Raw genomic sequence first — 14965 nt, 5'->3', positions numbered from 1 at the left:
TTACTGCTAATTATTTCAAATAACTAAAACAAACAACTAATCAATAATTACTGATATTGACTCTCAGGAAAGCTTATATTGAGATGCATTTTTCAGCCATCTCTCCCAGCCGTACCCAGAACACACAGTACCCATGTTGAGACATGGCGGTGACAGCATCATGCTTTGTGGATGTTTTTCTTTAGAAAACCTGAATATGAAGGGTGTGGGAAAAAAGGCTTTCATCTTCCAGGAGTATGACTACAGCAGGAGACTTAAAGCTGTAACTGCAGAAAAGGGATTTCTACAAAGTACTAACTCAGGAGAGCTGATTCCAAATGTACGACAGTTTTTAGGTTTCTATCAGTAAAATTTTTCACAGTCATGTCAAATTTTTTTCTACTTCCAAACTATGCCTTCTTTTGTGTTGATCCGGTTACATAAAATCCCAACAAAATGCACTGAAGGTCGTTAACATGACAAAATGTTTAAAATAAGTCAATACTTTGACAAGGCGATGTAACTTTAAAACAATTCTGTCGAATTCTTATGAGTTATCATTTAAATCATGAAAGCTGCATGATTTTTTTTTTGCATAATTGTTAGAACTGTCACTACAACATGACAAAATCTTTGAACAAATTGAGATCCTCTGTCTTTTCCCAGTGCTAACAAGAAACGACCAATGAGAGCCAGGAGGCGGGACCTAGAGCTGTCAATCAACTTCCGTGTGGCACTTCTCATCCCATCCTCTCACCCTTTATCCATTTGCTCCCTGCTACGCTGCAGCTAGCATAGCCTGTAGTGAATGCTATCCACGGTTATGGCCACTGATGATAGTGGATAAACGGTTTTCCTGTAACTATAAGTTGTTTCTCCACCATCGGCACATTTAGCAGCGAGTGCATAAAGTTGATTGACAGTGCTAGGACCCTCCTCCTGGCTCTGATGGGTCATTTTTGACCTGGAGGGTTTCATTTCTCCAGATGGCCACAGAAGCTCAGTGAAGAGGTGGAGGAGATCAATATGTTCACAGATTTGCACTGGTCAACCGCCAAAAAATTATCAGGAGGTTTTGCAACTGTTTTAGGGTCATATTGATGAGCTGAATCCACAAATCGCGTTAGTTTTGCTCAATCAGGTCAACTTTCTGAACTATGGAGCAACATGAGCATCAAAATTCATGACTTGTTCTCACATCTGGATCAGTTTCCTGAGAATCTGATCAATGAGTGATGAGCAGGAGGAGAGATTCTATCAGGACAGAAAGGAGACGGAGAATTTTACACAATGAAGACGTAATGTTCAATTCACATGAACTTACCATTATCGGTGTTTATTATTCAATTTACTGAAGTCCAAGTTTGTAACATTTAATTAATACACTCTGGTAGAAAACAGAAAAACTTTTTTGGATGAGAAATATTAACGGAAACGAACTGATAATGTCACAAAAATGTCATCAATTTAGTCAGAAGATCAGATTTGTCTAAATCAAATTAGAATAAAAACCTGACCTGGTTGAGAAAAATGGATGGATTTTCGGATTCAGTGGTACAAAATAGTCCTAATGCCGTTTAAAAAAAAAACATAACAAAAAACAAAAAAAAATTTTTTTTTGAAACTCAGTGTCATCTGTCTCATAAACTGTCACTCCAAATATGGAGTTTTTAAAAATAAAAGTTACAGCTGTAAGAATGAAATAACACATGGGTTAATTGACAGGACCGTGTGAAGGACAAGCTGGAACCGGTGGTCTTTTCCCTCAACGTAACGTTACCGGAACACGATGGCAATCCCAGAAGCATTGAGGATCTTTTCCCCACTAAAAGCCCAGAGCAGAAACTCACCCAACGAACTGAGGTACAGAACAACATCACTCATGTGACCTTTTATCCCCAACCTTATAAGTTAGCTGTGCGGTGTGACTAAAATGCTCTCCTGCCCTGCAGATAAACTTTCAGAAGGCGTGTGGCGTAGACAATAAATGCACCAGTAACCTGCAGCTGTCTGCAGAGTTTGCTCACGATAACGGAACCTTGGTCCCCAGGTAGACAAAAAACTGAACCAAAAAATCCTATTAGAACTCATCGTCTCTTTAAGACTAATGTTCTCGTGTTGCTCGTGTTCAGGAAGAAGCTCGTTCAGGTGCTCCAGTTCGACAAGAGTTTGAAAAGAATCAAGCTGCTGGTGGTGGTTACAAACTTTGACTCGTCTGGAAAGGCGGCGGAGGACGCCCACCTGGCCATGCTCAACGTCTCCATCCCCAACGCAATACAGTACTCTGGCGTCAGATCTGACGTAAGTCCACCAGGGGGCAGTAGAGCTCTGGGAAGCTTGCATGAGGGATCCGTAATTGCTGTTTAAAATGTTTTTTTTTCCCTTTTAAATTACAGGGATGTAAAAGAAAAAATGAAACAAGAACAAATAGAGTCACCTAAAGTCTCTGAGTCATACTTTCTTTTTTTTTTGTTTTCGACCATGGTCTGAGCAGAACCCTGACGTAGAATGCCGCTTTGATGTGACAGTCATGTGTGAGCTGGGGAATCCACTAAAGGCCAAAGAAAAGGTACATTTTTAATCTTTTTTTTTTCAGACTAACTTTCTAGTAAGCAAAGTTAGTCTGACAGTACCTCATTTTCACTTTTTGTCATATTTAAACATTTTATACAGTTAAACAAAAAGAAATCATTAATTGAAGTCCATATCATCCTGGACCTACAGGAATTGTCGCCTGTCCTTACTTTTTGTTCAGTTTCACTGGCTAGTAACAAAGATATTCCCTAAATAAAACCTTCCTGACATCAGCTAAAAGCTCTCAAAAAGTATCACGTCATTGTCTGATCTAGAGACATTAGAGAAGAGATGAAAAACAAAGTCCCTGCCATCTATCAGTGGAGAAGGGTTACAGCGGCGCTTCTGAGGCTTTGGGGCTGCAGCAGGAAACAGAAATCATCCATAAATGAAGAAAACATGGAACAATGTTGAACCTTCTGAAGAACAGCCTGCGTACCAACATTACTGCAATCAATCAGGAGGCCACAAAAAACCAAGAGCCACATCGAAAGCACCGCAGTCCAGGGTTATGATAGTTTTGAATTTTCCATTATAGTTTGGTTTTATTTTGATGACTTTTTGTTTGTCTAATTCATTTTAATTAGTTTTTAGATTATTTTTGCTAGTTTTCATTATTTACTGTTAGTTAAAACATTTTTTTGTTTTTATTACTTGTAGTTTTAGTTTTTTCATACTATAATTCATTTTATGTGTAGAATTCAAACAGATCAAAGTATTGTATTGTGGTTATCTATACATCGATGGGGCAATGAGAATTCAACAGAATATAACATTTTCAAAAAAATGTATTCAATTATTGTTGTGCCAGAAGTGATCCTGGAGTTTCATCGCTCGTAGCCGCCAGAGGAGTATAGAAGAATACTGTAATTTGACAACAGCTGATCTAAACTGTGTGGGTGGGGAAAAAAAGGATTTCACATTGATTTAAAAGGCCAATAAATAGATTCATAAACACAAAAACGAAGGATATTAGATCACTAATTTCAGTGTTTTAGTTCTATAAACACACAATCATTATAGTATTTCCCCATTAATTACCATTTTTATTTATTTATTATTTATTTCAGTAAACAAAAATGTCTTCTCAATTTCAGTTTGTGTTATTTTGTCTGTTTTAGTTAGCTGTAATAACCTTTCTGCAGGCCTCAGTTGAGGACTCCTAAGTGTTTTACAGTGCAGTTGGTATGAAGATGAGGGGGATAACATAACATGATGCAAAAAGATGGTTTTCCATAATACAAGCTTACTATTTTGGGTAACAGTAAGAACTATTACCCAAAACACACAATCAATCATCGCATCTGAAAGGCATAAAAATAAAAAAAAACAAACTAAGTCAAAGTTTGATTTTTGGTCCAACATTAAACTCTGCGATTAAAATGAGACAAAACAGCTAAATCTGGAGAAATCTTTTCAGGAGGTAAGCCCTTTTTGCGGCACATCTAATATATTTTCTGTCATTTCAGGTGTCGCTGCAGCTTTTATTCGAGACTTCGGGCATCGATCTGTACACGACAGCCATAGAGATTCAACTGATGCTGTCAACGTAAGGTCTCAATGCAGCAGCATCTAAATGCTCTGGTGTTCACTGAAGGCTGTAAGACGCTCATGGTCTTCAGTAGCTGCTTCTGATTCTGGTTCCTTTGTGTTGTAATGCCGTTGATCTGTTCAGTCTTAGTGAGCAGAGTGACCTGAGGCCGGCCACGGCAGCCCTGCAGATTGAAAGCATCATTAAACCCTCCTTTTTCCCGTGAGTGTGGTCTCCTCACAGCTCGTTATGTGCATAAACAGTGCCTTGCAAAGCTATAAATATGCTGTTAACCTTTCAACATTTTATCACATCACAACCACAAACTTCAAGGTATTTTGTTGGGATTTTATAACTACAGAAAAAAAAGGCTGTAGGTCATTGTTCAGTAGTGAAAAATGACCAATGGTTTTCAAAGGTCTTTTGTAAATAATAATCTGGTGTGAATTTTATCCAGCTCCCTCTTACCTCTAAATAAAATCCAGTGAAAAGCATCAAAGGTCACCCGATTAGCAAATATTAGGTTAGCTCCACTAATTCTTTAGTTGGCTTCTTAGCAGAGCGAAGTAAAAGGTTAGCTATGCTAACCCTAAAGCACTAATCATAAACATTGCTGGCGCTAAAGCACTATACCAACATGTTAGTTAGTGGAAGGTAATTCTGAAGTGCTAAATTCAACCAGGTAGATACCCACCATTTGTCAAATTTGACCCTCAACAGGGTCAAATTTGTGATTACATACCCACTTATGCATTTTCACTTCAGAACACTGTTCTTTGTAACAGAACTTTCCTCTTTTTGTTTTTTTTTTCAGTTGTATAATAAGTGAATATTGTTAACTCTGTCGCAGATTTTGCCTAGCTCACCATAGAAGGGCTTCAGTTAGGAAGAGCACAGGATATCAGTTTAAACTGTTTCCTGATGAACTATTGTCAATAACCAAAACTTCAACTGAGATGTCCAAATTTAGTCACATGAAAGTTTACAAAAAAGCCAAGTATATTAGAGCTTTAATTTATTCAGAAAAATTATTGGAGGGGAAGCTAAGTGCGCTAAATGTTTTCAGAGTTAGCAAAAATGGTAAAGTTCAAAACAAAAAGCTAGGCCATTAGCGAATTAGTAAAGGAGTGCCCACCACTGCAGTTCACCCATAGCGTTCATAAAATTTTAGTAAAATATACTGTAGTTTCTGGTTGTAGTGTCAAAAGGTTAAAGGTAATTTACAGTACAGAGCTGAACAAAGAAACTGTAGTTAACAACACTCCCTGTACACTGTGTAAAATTTTTCTTTGACTTGTTCAGGGAGGACTTTGAGGAGAAAACTAAATTTGGAGGGACAGTGAAGGGAGAGTATGCTATGCACAACACCAGTGACGCCGGCAGTCTGGTGGAGTTCACCTTGAATGTGAGTCACCTCCTCAACTGTATATTATATCTATAATATGTATGCTTTTCACCCACAGTTTCCTCATCCACACCCTGACTTTGAAGTAAAAAAATAAATTTATATTGTGTGGGAAAGAGAATTTTAATTGAGCCTTGTCTTGTGGTGTAAGCATGTCCAGGGGTGGATGCTTCAGCGTTTAACTCTTCTTTTTTTAGCCGAACTGCATCTGCTCGATGTTTTGAATATTGTTTTTGTAATCCTGGAAACTTTTGCCACCAGGTGAATATGCATGACGAGCCTCTGGGAGATATGGGGATCCTTGCCGTAGAGTTTGATTGGCCTTTTGAAGTCCCCAATGGCAAGTGGCTGCTGTACCTGACAAAGATTGTTGTTAATGGAGAATCAGAAATGGACTGCATCCCCGCCGGAGTGATCAACCCGCTTAACCTGACTGTAAGGTTCTGTTATGGCTTTGGTTTAAATACTAAGTAATTTCATGAATCTGTTGATATCTTTTGAGTTTTGACTGATCTTCCGGTGACAGCTAAGCTAAGAAAAGTAACCAAAAATATATTTTTAGTACAAACCAAAATAATCATTTTTGGCTACTCAAAGCAAATTTTCTCAGGTTGTTGTTATTATGCAAAGTGATCCCAGCGGTCCTCTTCCTCTCCAACTTGCCCAATCCACAAAAGTATCTTCCCATATAAGACCAGTGGTTATTGGCGGATTACACAGGAATATTGTTTGTTGGGTGTGTTTGTGAGGACTTTGTGACCTTTATTTACCGTGTTCAGGCAGGAAAGGTACAGAAAAAGAAGGGAGTAACAGACGCAGAACCTGGAAAGACTTTGGTAGAAAACTATTAGCCTCCTCTTAAGGGGTACCTGTCATATCATAGACAGTTACATAGATAATAGTTTCAGCTAACTGCTGATAGTTTTCACAACATTTTAAAAATGTTTTAGTGAAAAAACTCAAACATAAGCACCATGCTGACTTAAATGTACAGAGGAAGTTTTTTCGGGGGGGTGGGGGGGAAACCGAGAAGGCATGGCAGATTGGTGCAACCGGTAGGAAAACACTAATCATTAACGTGCCCAACAAACAGACCTAAAGAAAACCTCAAAGCTACAAAATAAAAATAATGAAGATCTGTAAGGAAAGGTACCAACATGGCACAAACAGCACTACTGCTCATATTCTTCCCCTGTAAGATTTGATGGGGTGCCTTAGTCCTAAACGTCCTCCATCATGCTATCACCACCAGGCTAATTTCCAAATGTTACAACCACACTGATATTAGCATGGTTCTCCCTTTAGCATGCTAACCTTTGGTTGCATGCTAAAGTAAACGTAAACATAATGCAATGAGGCTAATAAAATGGTGCTATACAAGAAAATGAAAAGTTTACTTTTGTCTTCAAAATATGTTTTTATTTTCATCTTTTATTTGTAGCTAAAAAGTACATAAGTGTTTAACTAGCTTAAGACCTCCAGGTAAATTTAGCCTACTTGGCTCTGCCCACTCATACACAACAATGTTTTTAGAACTGCAGTGAACTGAAGAAGTCTAAATGTTAGTGGTGAGTGGTGTTAAAATGGTCTCAGAGCCAAACCTCTGTTCAGAAATACTCTTAGGGGGAAAAAAAAACACAAACTGTGTCACCACATACCGACCAAAGAAATCCCCAAATAGAAGCTCACAGTGTCTGCAGCCGACATATAGGCAATGGAAATGATGCTGCTATTCTGAGATGAATTGTCATGAATGGTCCTGTTTTTATCACCACCAGTAATTACCAGCAGCACTCTGATGTAATGTCTCTGCTTTCCTGCTTTCTTTCATCCACCCTTCTCCCTGGAACGACTTCCAGTTGTCAGAGAGCCGACCCAGCCAAGCCAGGTCCAAACGGCAGACTGACGAAAACGACATGGAAGAAAAGATTCAACTCCATGTCGTTGAGCCACAGGCGGCAATCACCCTCCACCCTTCTCGGAAAAGCTACGTTTTGGTAAGCGATCAGTGGCAGGTTTCTTCATTTACCCTCATCTATTCAACAGATTATTAAGAATAGAGAATATATTTAAAAACTTAAATAAACACAATTAATTTATTAGAGGCAGTGTAGCGTTTTATTGCCATGTGGGTAGCTTGGCCTTTCAGAATGGGTGTCTTTAAATTATATAGGCAATAAAAATTCATTTCATCCGGACTTCAACAGAACAGATGGTGATACTCAAAGTATGCAAATGAACACTCAGCTGTTCATTCTTCTAATGACGAGTCTGAACCGACTGATGGGGAGACAGAAGCCAAGTATAAAAGACACTAGCTGTGCCTACAAATGTGCGTAAACGGCTTTCACAATCGCAGTGTTTCCATTAAATAAGAAAAACGAGCAAAATCACATGTGAATAAGTTTGTTCATGTGAACAGTCAGTCATCAACAATCATATCAATGATGGATGTAAGCAGTTACATGAGATATATTCATAATTCAGCCATAGTGCTAGCACTCATCATCTATCAGCCAATCAAAATTGTATCAAAGTTGCAATGGAAACACTTTTTCTGCATACGAGTCACATGATCAACAACCGGATGTTAATACTGGCGCAAACCACAAAGAAGAAGATGACAGAAAGTAGTAGGAGGATGTTGGTCTGACATATTTTTTAATGACACGTGAACAAACTTATTCATGTGCGATTTTTAATTGCGTTTCTTGCTGATTGGAAACACAGCAATTGTGAAATTGTGCTTTATTGACATTAACGGAATATAGACAAAGTTTTACGCACGTCTGTAATGGAAACACAGCAGGAGAGTCACTTTACTTCAGCTATCACAAAGTTTCTGGGATCCAACGTTACTGGCTGGGACCTTCAAAACCTTTTAAACCCTGAAAGAGGGTTAGATAAGGGTCCTTATCTAGACCTTCTCTAAGTTCCAGTGGGGTGAAAACACAATGAGCCTCTCACAACTATGGATACAGCTGGAAAATACGTTTCTTGGGTTTTACGAACAAAGAAGCAGAACTTATTTTCTAAAATTCCACTTAAAGTACGCCGTCTCGTCTGTTGGTGCTGATCCAATGTGTTTTTAATCAATTTCAAAGTCGGTGCAGATGTCGACCCGGATGTTTACAAACACTTAACACTTCCCTCTCACGCGCAGAGGCACCGCATGATGTTCCAGAGTCCGTCCGATCTGCAAAATGCCTTACTCAGCAGAATCTGATTCAGATAATAACATGTTGACAATGGTGCCCTCAACCTTGCTTGAATCTGACGTGCTGAAAGTCCCCAGGGCCCATGATCTCAACAGACCGACTTGCATGACACATGTCAAACTCAAGGCTCATACCCGGCCCACCGTAGCTATCCATGTCTCTCTCTAGACTCTAGAGGGCCACAAAAACACAACCTTTAATTTACCAATTGTCCCTCAATATTATTTTATCAATCAAATCAAAGTAGTTTTTAACTGTGATACACAATGTGATTCATGCACATATTTCTCATTAGCATAAAGTAAAAAATATTACTTTTTATAAAAAGCAAAAAAAATGTAATCTTAGAGCTTCAGTTTTTGTACTGAAAAACAAAAGTTTTGAATGATTCTTATTAAATTCTGCATTTAAAAAATGTGTTGTTACGTTTGTGTTGTTGTGAAAAAGCTTTGTCCTCCCTCTGTCCTGAAGGACTGCTCCGTGGGGACGGCGAGATGCGTGAAGTTCACCTGCCCTCTGCTCAACATGTCCAGGACGGCCAAGATTCGAGTCCGCTCTCGCTTGTGGAACAGCACCATGCTGGAGGTCCGCTGACCCGGCCAGATTCGCCCAAACCTTTCCACATGCTACATCTTTGATGTTTAGAGATTGTTGGGGTTTTTTTTTTTGCAATTGCAGGACTATCCCAATGCTCTGAACGTTCGAGTCAAAGTTCGTGCCACACTGAAGCTCATCACGGATAAACCAACCATCAAGATGGACACTATCGATCTGCCTGTACGTGTTGATGATGACGACAATGACACTGTCGATTACAGAAGTTTTATCATTTGTTTGTATCATTTCTTGTAGCTCACAGTGTATATAGAGCCAGAGGAAAGTGTGGAGATACCCTACGAGCTCCCGCTGTGGATCATCATCTCTGCAGCTGTAGCAGGACTTTTGCTTCTAGGAATCATCATCCTTATCATGTGGAAGGTGAGACGACTCTGGGTTTTAAATGACACTCTACAAAGTTCCATGTTATTTTATGTTATGTTATGTTATGTTATGTTATGTTATGTTATGTTATGTTATGTTATGTTATGTTATGACACTATTGTTGTTGCCTATTTATTTCAAAAGGGACAAAGCACATCACATAATATACCAGATTGTTATTTATTCATTTTTTTCTCTTACCTGCACCAGTAAAGCTTTTAAATATCTATACCTATTTATAGGCACACTTCTAGTTTTTTTGTTTTTGTTTTTTTTCTGTGTACTCCGGTAGCCAAGCAACGACATTTCATTGACACTGTTGTGTCTTTGTGCAGTGACAACAAAGTCTGAAGTCTAATTAGTCATAAGAATCACATGATTTAGCAGCCATACTTTTAAGTCAGTAGATGACGATGTTTTAGACTCGGATGTTCTTACGTTCTATGATATTTCATTGAGAAGCGAACAGTTCACTGGAAATGAGTTCTGACCAAATGGACTACCAACCGTAACAGATTCATTTGACTGATCATTGTTCTAACCTTCCTCCTGTAACCGCTGCCCCCGTTCTACCCCCCAAACAGTGTGGGTTCTTCCAGAGGGCTAGCAGGAGGGAGATGTATGAGGCCAAAGCCCAGAAGGCTGAGATGAAGATCCAGCCCTCAGAGACAGAAAAGATGATTGAGGACTACTAAGGCCTCCATGTGTTTTCCCGACAGCACTCACCAATGGGGCCTTTGGGTAAAGACACCCCTCAGAACTGATCTTGCTTTGTTACAGTGCTGGGCAGACAGAATAAAACCCCTTTTTTTTTTTTTTTTACATTTTGGTAAACAACAACCACAAACAATGTTTTGGAATTTTAGAATTAATAAACCAACATAAAGTTGAGTAAAATTGTGAGGTGAAAGGAAAAATATGATACATTTTCAATTCTTCCAATAGATTCTCAAATTGATTTAGGCCTTGACTTTGACTATGCCATTCTACCATGAGTAGGCTTTGATTTGAACCACTCCCATCCAGCTCTGACTGTATGTTCAGACTTGCTGGAAGGTGAGTCTTCACTTTTGGTCTTTTGGACCCTCTAACAGCTCCATCCATCTTCTCTTCAACTCCAGCTTGAGTAACCTGGTCACTGATTGGTTGAACCAGAGAGAGCGGAGAGAGGATGATGTTAGCGTCTGCTGTGATGCTAAGACGGTTTTTGCTTTATTAATGCATGCTAAGGCATGTCTGGTGCTTTAACTTCTAAAATGAACGGGTAAGTGTCATTAGTCTCAGGTCCTCACAGATTTCAGCTATTTGCAGGTGTTTCTGGTTGCTAACCTCTGCAAATCCTGGGACTGTATTGGTGCTTTAATAATTAAAAACTAAATATTAAAAACTTAGCAAGTTTTCTGGGGAAAACACTGCATGCCAGAACTACTCCAATCTTCACTGGTTCTCATTTAGGGGTATTAGAGTAAAGCTGGCAGACTACCAATTGGAAACATACCTTTTGGATTTGTAATTTACAAAAGTAGAACATATAATCATTGAACACCATGAATTATTTCCCTTTCACTTCTCAATTATGTGCCCCTGTGTGTTGGTCATAACAAATCTGAACAAGACATGTTTGTGGTTTTAAGGGGACAAAATGTAAAAACGTTCTTGAGTTGTGAATACTTTTGCAAGGCACTGTAGTTCTAATAATCTCAGGTGAGGCTCCTTTCCCCACTGAGCTGTCTGTCCCCTCAGCTTCTAGCTATTCTAACTACTAAATCTTCCAACTTTCTTTCAGGCAGATTAAATAGACTTCCCTCTTGACTCTGGGTCCTGTTCTTCTCTTTTCTCTCCTTCTTCTCCAGTAGGCCGTCGCTGCTAACAACCTGTTTTTCCGCAGCCTTGTAATCCGTAATCTCCTCTGTCGTTAATCCCGTCTCTCCTGTCGTTTCTGCTCATCTTTACAGCCTTTTCTAAGTGTATTTATATTTCTGCTGCTTTTCCTCCGTCTTGCTAGCTTGGGTTCTTCAAGCGAGCCATCTACTACCGGGTAATGCCAAAGCACCGTGGCGTGAGAATTCGCAGAGCTGAACGCTATCAGTTCAATCTGGGATTTCAGCCAGAGGAGCCACAGAAAAAGTACTGGATGACCAGCTGGACAGAAATGCAGCATTGCTACTACTGATGCCTTTGAACCCCTCACTGCCACAGAGAACACTGGGCCTTACTGGGCCTTAATGGGCCTTACTGGGTCTGACTGGGCCTAACTGGGCCTGACTCGGCTGCAGGGACTTAAGTGCATGGACCTACTGTGGACGGTGCATTTCCTGTTTTATTTTGTTTTTTTCAATTAGTATTCCATTTCCTGAACTTTTTCTGTGCAATATGCTGAACATTTGGAGAGATTGTAATTTGTTAAGTATTTTTTGTTGAATGCAGTGTTGTACACTGAAATCCATGTTGCATCCAGAGGTAAACTTTTGTTGTGTTTTTAGGTATTAATGTGTTAAATCTGCATGTAACTTTTCATCTTTTTTAAATATGTTTCTTTGGTTTTTGTTCAGTCTCTCAACATCACTTTGTGTGAAGCCCCCTAAAGGACATGGGGGAAAATGTTTTGTGTGTTACCTTGCAGAGGTATTGCATTCACACACAATAAGTTTTTAGTGTATTTAGTAGTCAGATCATGAGGCATCCTGAATACTGAAATTAATTATCTAAAGTTTATATCTTTTTTTTTTCTTTTTCAGATTAATGCGCCAGGTTTCCATTTTTACTTTAAACAAAAACTTTCTGTCATAATGGAAAGAAAAAAATACATCCAGACTTTTGACTAATTTTGAGTTATCACGGGGTGTTACTAGCATCTGATAGTCGTTTTCATGTGCAGTCCTGATTTTAGATCAATTTTCAACCAATTTTTATACCAAAGAGTTTAGAACATATAAATTCGTTTTCACTCAGGATCTTTAAAGGTGTTCTTATATACAAATTTAAATTGGGTGTATTTATTGTGAGGGAACACACAATCTGAGGGAATGCAATACTTTTACGAGGTAACACATAAGAAAAAACGTCCCTTATGTCCCTTAGGAGGCTCCGTACTTTTGTGCATTGTTATTGTTTTCTTTTATACAACCTCCAAACAGGTCTTGGAGATCTAGATTTTATATTTTGACAATATCCACTCCGTTATGAGTTGTTGACTGTCTTTGTTTGAATGTCAATGTTGGAAAAGCATCACAAAGTCTGATAATCGTCAGATGCAGGATAATTTTTGTTATATTTCTGGTTTTATATTGCTTATATCACTCACATTTTAATTGTCCCTCATAATTTCCACATCAGGGTAAATCGGCAGATTACACTTGATTGTTAATTTATTGCACCATGCTGAGCTAACACAATAAACAGATGCTATGTTGATATCTTATGCATCTCAAACGGGGAGTCTGAACACTGGAAATGCTATTTGATTGTAAGGGTGTGGATGAAATTGTACATAATAACAAGTTAAATTGACGAATGAAAGCACGTTTCTGGCTTTTGCTCTCGTTTTTCCATATGAAACTGTTGACCAACACTGGAACCATGAATTTCAACTGCAGCACAGGACAAATAGACAATGGTTTTTATCTGTGATAAAATGTCCCTTGGAAAAGTTAGACTACGATAAAATTTCTGAATTAATTTTTCACCTTTAATGTCTAACTGCCAGAGATGGGAATAAATTTGGGAGCAGCATCTTGAGGTTCAAAACAAGAAATCATTCTCATTTTAATGAGATATTAATCTTATGTTGATTTTGATATAAATCTCATATCTTCTAGTCTAAAAAAGAAAGGCGTTCACAGTAAATACCTCTTGGGATGTTTAAATATCTAGAAGAAATGGTGAGAAGAAGGATTCAGAGAGAACCCTTTATGCTTTTTAAGAAGTCGTAAACTGTCAGAGGAGCGTATTTTATATACAAAAATTAGAAACTTTCTCACTATAATACTTTTTATGTGTCGCTATTATGTGAAAGTTACTGCTCCTGCCTAGTTCTGGCAAAATATAAATATTACCCATATATTGTACAATTTATTTGATAAATACATTGCTAAAAAAAATAAATAAAAAAATAAGATGATTCACTCTGGTTTTCTAACTGTGCACACCCTTAAATTAATACTTTGCTAAAGCGCCACATCCATTTATTTAAAAGTGATCTTGGATAAGCCTTCTGTTTATCCAAGCTATCTGTGCAAACAGTTTACTTTTGACATTTCTAGAAGCTTGTCGCTATGCTAAGCCCTTTGACTATGCTAAGCCAAGTTTTGCAGTCTGCTGTTACTGCTTTTCTTTACTGAAATGCAATTGGCCACACCCTCACAAGAAGGGGAACCAATCACAGTCGCCACTCACAGCTGGGATTTGGAGTTACGTCATCTTCCTAAAGTGTCGCGAGCTCACCTCCGCCTTTGGTTCAAACAAAATGGACCTGACCAAGCTCCTCCCAGAAACGCCCCTCGAAAGTCCCACGTGACTACATGTCTCACAAGCAAAGCCTCGCGGTGCTTAGCTTCTATGTGTAAACATGGTATTTTTCATTTCGACTGACTCTCTGCAGAGTATTTCTGAGTCGATTAGTGTAGCATTTCTGCCGGATTTTCAAAAAATATCAGCCACGACAATGGACAGGGGAACCAACAAGTTCATGTCATCTTTTTTGGACGACATCAAGGTGTTTTAGCCATGCAATGCCTCCAACATTGTGCGAAAAGCTACCGGTCGATGAGAAAAACAGCAGATACTCACACCCTCAGCATAAATATAGCTGTGGACAAGATCACTGACGCCTATTGTTCTTGCAAGGCTGGGTAAATCGGGCATTCATGGTTTATAGGGTTTGAATGTGACTAGGCCCTATACACGGTACTCGGTGCTAGCGTGGCTAACACGATTACAGTTTAGTAAAACGCCTTTTCAGGTAAAATAAAATCTTTAATGTATGTCAGATACTGTACACATTGCATATTGATCTGTTCAGCTAACGTAAGACTGTAACAGACAGGCTTCAAGGTGCAAAAGTTGTATCGGTACTGCCATTATGCTGTACTTGGCTAAAAGGTTTTCATAATGGATGTGTTTATTATTGACTCTTTTTTTCATTCACTAAACACAAAGAAAGCAAATCAATAATTCTTACACCAGCAGACACTCCTTTGTTCTTATTGATCCTACGACGGTTGAGCTGCAAATGCGGTTGTGCACAAGCTTTGATCCAAGCAAGACATTCCGTTTCAG

General features: G+C 38.7%; 1 protein-coding gene across 4 annotated transcripts in view; it reads left to right on the top strand.

The window, feature by feature from the left end:
* itga3b (integrin, alpha 3b) overlaps positions 1 to 13210 on the top strand; it is a 38647-nt gene extending 25437 nt beyond the window's left edge. For 2 of the 4 annotated variants that reach the window (XM_017301707.2, XM_017301708.2), the window contains 13 exons: positions 1705 to 1842; positions 1932 to 2029; positions 2112 to 2280; positions 2474 to 2548; positions 4023 to 4102; positions 4229 to 4306; positions 5387 to 5489; positions 5751 to 5924; positions 7349 to 7486; positions 9179 to 9292; positions 9386 to 9484; positions 9560 to 9685; positions 11694 to 13210. In XM_017301707.2, the coding sequence (XP_017157196.1) occupies positions 1705 to 1842; positions 1932 to 2029; positions 2112 to 2280; positions 2474 to 2548; positions 4023 to 4102; positions 4229 to 4306; positions 5387 to 5489; positions 5751 to 5924; positions 7349 to 7486; positions 9179 to 9292; positions 9386 to 9484; positions 9560 to 9685; positions 11694 to 11861 (1560 nt within the window). In that variant the 3' untranslated portion in view covers positions 11862 to 13210. Of the gene's footprint in view, positions 1 to 1704; positions 1843 to 1931; positions 2030 to 2111; positions 2281 to 2473; positions 2549 to 4022; positions 4103 to 4228; positions 4307 to 5386; positions 5490 to 5750; positions 5925 to 7348; positions 7487 to 9178; positions 9293 to 9385; positions 9485 to 9559; positions 9686 to 10272 lie in introns of all 4 variants that reach the window. The other 2 variants (XM_008437844.3, XM_008437842.3) reach the window with 2 other exon arrangements.
* Positions 13211 to 14965: the final 1755 nt, after the last annotated feature.

Source organism: Poecilia reticulata, chromosome 19 (genome assembly GCF_904066995.2).
Source record: "Poecilia reticulata chromosome 19, P_reticulata-male-v2, whole genome shotgun sequence".
In the NCBI taxonomy this organism is placed as follows: domain Eukaryota; kingdom Metazoa; phylum Chordata; class Actinopteri; order Cyprinodontiformes; family Poeciliidae; genus Poecilia; species Poecilia reticulata.
The sequence above is the reverse complement of the archived record's forward strand: the minus strand, read 5'-3'. Positions and strand labels throughout refer to the sequence as shown.